Source organism: Aphanomyces astaci (genome assembly GCF_000520075.1).
Source record: "Aphanomyces astaci strain APO3 unplaced genomic scaffold supercont1.66, whole genome shotgun sequence".
In the NCBI taxonomy this organism is placed as follows: domain Eukaryota; phylum Oomycota; class Saprolegniomycetes; order Saprolegniales; family Verrucalvaceae; genus Aphanomyces; species Aphanomyces astaci.
The window spans coordinates 1-5,185 of record NW_009798329.1 but is presented as its reverse complement, the minus strand read 5'-3'; the positions used below and the strand labels follow the sequence as shown (position 1 = coordinate 5,185).

The window sequence follows — 5,185 nt, the reverse complement described above, 5'->3', positions numbered from 1 at the left end:
ACGTGTTGAAGCTCTTGCACCAACACAGCGACACTCCATTTCAACTTGAAGTGACCACCAATATCAAGGTCAACACGCGTTCACAACTGGAGGAATGTGGTGCTTCTCACATCGAATCCCCCAACGATGGGTCGGAAAGTGACTCCTCTGACCTTGAAATTGACGAGGAAGAAGATGCTTCATCACTTGCTGGACCAAGGCGCCCTGGACAATCAAGCGCATTCGTACCGGTTGGTCCAGCAGAAGATTACATCAACAGACCTGATGTCATGTGCAAGGACATCTCATGGTTTGAGTTCACGTCCAAGTTCTTCCGCGCGAATCGAGCTGATGGTACATCGTGCGATAAACTCTTCATGGAACGACATTCCCTGCACAAGTCGAAGTGTATTGGGGTACATCGCTTGGCGCGTATTCCCGTTCTAACTGATGGTGTGCGCGTGCCATTCTTTGGGGATTGTTTGAAACCCGAGGAGAGCGATTACCACGCCCAAGTTGCATTGGTACTTTTCAAACCATTTCGTGTGTTGTCGGATTTGTGCCCACACGGCTCAACATGGCATGAAGCGTGGGAATCCTTTCAACCCACGATGAGCACTGGTTCTGCGGAAGTGTACCATTTCATGCAAGACTACCATGTCGGTCGAAAAGAAGGCCGCAAAGACAAGAACGTCCAGGGAGGAAGAACAGAACAACCAAATGGAAAACGACGATGGTCGCACTGAGCCTGATGACTTCGACGACATTGACTTTGAAAACGCACTCCTGGTTGCCAGCAAGCATCCAGCAACCAGCCACTTGGACTGTGATGATGCACGTGATACCACGTCGGAATTGTATCAAGCAGTATCATCGTCGGAGATGAGCAACCAAGTCAAGTTTCCAACAACGACACCCATTGATGCGGATATCGCAGCATTGGTTGGTGGTCAGTCCCTCGACGAAGCGTCAACAACAGCATCTCCATTTTGGGTACTTGGGACCAGCGACTTCGTTGCCGTGAGCAGTTTGCGTCGGATGTCAACGGTCTAAAGACATGGATGTCGAAAAAACGCGTGGAACGAGTTGCTCACGTTCGAAAACCAATCCCGTGTTGAAGAAAGCAGCGAGGCATCGGTGGCTTGGTCTACAGATCCGCCTGGCGAGATTCCAACGCTGGTCCAAGTCAACGTTCCGGGTGCATTGGATCCATCAACGATGTTGTACACTGGCAACCTGATTGGGAGGGGCAAAGTACCTCAACCTTTGCCCGATTACGCCCACATCGGTGTTGTTTCGAGTGCTTTTGGCCTTCGTATGCGCCAACACTTTAGCTTCACATGTATTGCACGTGCTCTATTGCAGCGATGGCAACTTGAAGATAATGGAGATCACGACCCACGAAGTGTCGCCACTGCAACGAGCGCCATCCAACTATGAATGGTTCTGATACGGTGAAGCGGGTACTGGAAAGTCGCATATCATCGCTGCTGTGCAAGCGTTTTTAACTCGCGGAAGAGACCATTCGCATTGCCAAAACCGCAATGACTGGCAAGGCCGCCGTCTCAATCAACGGAGTTACGTTGCATTGCTGGATTGGTATGCACAACTTGACCCCGAGCACTGTTCACGAGGCGAAAGAAGCCGACGAGAGGCGTACCTGGCTACACGGAAGATCTCAAGCTACTCCTGGTAGACGAAATGTCCATGATGAACAAACAACAGTTGGTTCGACTCGACGAGGCACTTCGTGCACGGACGAAGCTGGACTTGCCCTTCGGTGGACTCAACATCGTTTTGGCTGGTGATTTCTTCCAAATGCCCCCTGTTGGTGGAAAACCGTTGTATACACCACTGTCTGCGTATCCGGAACAATCAAGGAAGAATCCAAGCCCAAACCCAGCGCAACAATATCTCAAGACATGCCAACCGGCCTGCTGCAAGTGGTTCATGACAACGCTGGTCCTTACGCCCAAGTTGACGCGTTGGCTTGATTTTTCAGTTGTTTCGACTTTGCCCTACATCACCGCCCGGGCAAGTTGAATGTGGTAGCTGATGCCTTGTCTCGGCCTCCACAGGCCACCTCCACCGTTCACCAGCTCTTAATCCACGCGTGTGGTATCCACTGTGCCTCAGTCGCGGCGCGCATCAATCGACTTTTTGTCCATACCTCGGCTCTCTCCACCTACACGACTCGTGACATCACCGTCATTGTCGACTCTCCTTTTTGGGGGGAGGAGTTGGGGGAGCAAAAAGGAGTGCTAGTGTCTCAACGCCTAACGGTGAACCAATCGAAGCAAGTGCCCTTTAGCACCATCGAGATGGACACCAAAACCAAGGAACATTTTATGAAGGCATACGCAAAGGACTCAGGGACAAAGTCAATGAAAGGTGAAGCCGTCAAGTGGAAGGAAGGACTCTGATTTCTGCGAAGTCAAGACCAATTTGGAAGCTCTATGTGTCCCCAACGATGACGTGCTACACGCCGAGATTTTATCTCACGCGCACGATTCAAGCACTGCCGCGCTCCCTGGAACTCGACGTACAATGCTAAGTGTAGCGCAGTGGTATTACTGGAACACTCTTGCTGAAGACATGAAGTTATACGTCGCGACTTGCGAAACATGCAGCCGATACAAGACGAGCAGTCTGCGTGCAAATGGCAAGATGATTCCCATTCCCGCGTCGGAAGAGTGTTGGCAAACTGTTTCAGCGGATTGGATCACCGGTTTACCCGTGTCAAAAGGCTATGACGTATTGGTCGTGATAGACAAGCTATCCAAGCGGCCAAAGTACATCCCTACGAGATCAGATGTTGATGCACCCCAAACGGCGAAAGAATTCTTCGAACATGTTGCTCGCCACCATGGACTACCAGCAATGATCATCAGCGACCGTGGCCCCAAATTTACAAGCACGTTTTGGAAGTCCCTCATGGAGATTATGGGTATCCACCAAGCCATGACCACCACCGGCAGAGCTCAAGCCGATGGAGCGACTGAGCGCCAGAATCGAACTCTCGAAGATGCGCTCAGATGTCAAGTGTCGCATCTAGGACAAGACTGGGTCAACCATTTGCCACCGATCGAGTATGCCCACCAATGCTTAGTCCAAGTATCAACCGGCTTGATGCCGTTCGAAGTCGACACAGGCCGCAAGTTGCATAACCCTGCCGTGAGCGGTTCCTTGCCCAAGAATGACTTTGCCAAGAATTTTGCGGAACATCGAAAGGAAGTCATTCGGATGGCTCACGAGAATTTGACGAAGGCCCAGCAGCATCAGAAGGAGTATTATGACAAGCGCCACTCGGACGTGACCTTCAAGGAAGGCGATCAAGTACTGCTAGCGGCTCGCAACCTACCTTTAAAGCATGCCCAGATACTCGACAAGTCCGAGCGTCCCAACCTGGTTCCACGATTCGTCCCAGCCATTAATGACAACGCCATGCGCCTCAAGTTGCCTCGCTCGATGTCACTGTGCATGACGTGTTTAACGTTGATCGACTTAAGCACTGTCACCCCAACAAAGCCAAGTTCGCCTTAAAGCTACTCCTGTTGTTCTAGACGAATCCACCGGCGAAGAAATGTACATTGTCGAGAAACTGCTCAAGAAGCGCCAGTTCAATCGCAAGTTGGAGTAGTCAAGTGGCATGGACAACCCGAAAGCGAAGCCACGTGGGAACTGATGAAGGACATCAAATATGTTGTGCACTTCACTCGTCCAAGACTTGGAGTCAAGGTGTTTCAAGGTATAGCGAGACGTCAGGAGAATGTAGCGATGCGACAGGTGGGGGTAACGCCTTGCCACCACCTTGCCCGCACCCAGCTCCTAAGTACCTTCCCTGGCTCATGACGCACCCTAGCTAATGCTTGCCTCGGATGTGTCTCAAGTGTATGCATGGCTTAGAATCGCTAGCCTAGTGAAGTCCCCAATATCGCAACAGCACCCGCATCCATTGTATACAAAAGCGCATATTAGTGTAGAAGTAGTGAAGTAGACTAAGAAGTTTTCATAGTGATGAGGATTAAGGACATCTTAGTAGATCCTCAGTTAATTCATTGTGCATTTTGCCGTCAACTACATACGCTTCCTTCCGCAGTGCTACAATCGGGGTCTCTGTGCTTGGTCTTACGGGCAACTTGGACCGCGTGACCACGTCAAAGCATGCCCGACGAGACTTTAAAAACATGAAAGGCGACAACAAGAAACTGGCTGAGCTTCCCGTGGCAATGCACGGCGTCATTGGGAACACCCCCATGTCGGACAACCCCACTGATCCCGACTGCGGCTTGCTTGTGGTCGCCGATTTCCTTCTCTCCAACGGCGTGCTGAACGCGATGAACTTTACCTGCATAGACAAGGTGCAGCCTCTGAATTTCGACATCCCGGACGCCTTGGCTCTCGAGCTGTTTGATCTGGACGGCGGCGCCATGGACGACAAAATACACAACCCCGCGCAAGATGCCAAGGACTACAAGTCCAAGTATACTGACGTGAAGGTGTACAAGTCCAAGTATACGCAGATGAAGGTGGGTGTGATTGTCCTCAGCTTTGCAGTCGTTGGCCTTGGTGTTTATGCGTTCCTGAAACATCGTGAAGCCAAAGCGACGCGAGGCAAGTATGCAGTCTACGAAGACGCGTGCACGAGCAACGCTTCTTGATGAGCGGGATAGTCGCGACGTTCTCGAGAGAAAGAATCCCCCCAGTGCAAGTGTATTCGTACCGGTAGCTAAGTTGTAAATGTGTACTACGTAGTATAACGTTAATTGAGTTTAATGTGTAAACCATTGTGGAGTACTGTATGTATGCATTGTGTTACCGGTACTAACGTCAGTATTAATATAACCAAGTAATAGTTATTCCAACTTTTGGAAAAGTTCTTTGATTGGGTGAATGGTAGTCACGACCACTTAATTCGTTATCATTTAAACATAAATCTTCATTTCTATTGATTAATTGTATTAACGTATATTAAAATAATTCATGACATCATGCATTTCGTCGTTTGGTAGAGGACGTATCGGCTGACGTTCGCATGTCATATGTAGTGCTTGGATATTAGGCATTTTTCGTTTTAGCAAGATGGTGACGGAAGGGCGACGATGCCTTTGCTGCGTGTCAAGGTCGTGTCTGCGAGCAAGTTGCTTGCCTTGGACAGCAACACCTTTGGTGGGGGACCTTCGTCGGATCCATGTACGTCTAGCAA

At 50.1% G+C, this 5,185-nt stretch overlaps 2 protein-coding genes across 2 annotated transcripts in view; both read left to right on the top strand.

Annotated features, from left to right (window-relative positions):
- Positions 1-1,032, top strand: part of H257_15058 (hypothetical protein) — a gene marked incomplete at both ends in the record, with an annotated part of 5,286 nt that extends 4,254 nt beyond the window's left edge. The window contains 2 exons of the mRNA XM_009843039.1: positions 69-503; positions 631-1,032. Of these exons, the coding sequence (XP_009841341.1) occupies positions 69-503; positions 631-1,032 (837 nt within the window). The remainder of the gene's footprint in view (positions 1-68; positions 504-630) is intronic.
- Positions 1,033-4,166: 3,134 nt separating this feature from the next.
- Positions 4,167-4,640, top strand: H257_15057 (hypothetical protein; the record flags this gene model as incomplete). Its single annotated transcript, XM_009843038.1, has 1 exon — positions 4,167-4,640. One exon carries the CDS (start codon positions 4,167-4,169, stop codon positions 4,638-4,640), a length of 474 nt encoding a protein of 157 aa, XP_009841340.1.
- Between the last annotated feature and the right edge of the window lie 545 nt (positions 4,641-5,185).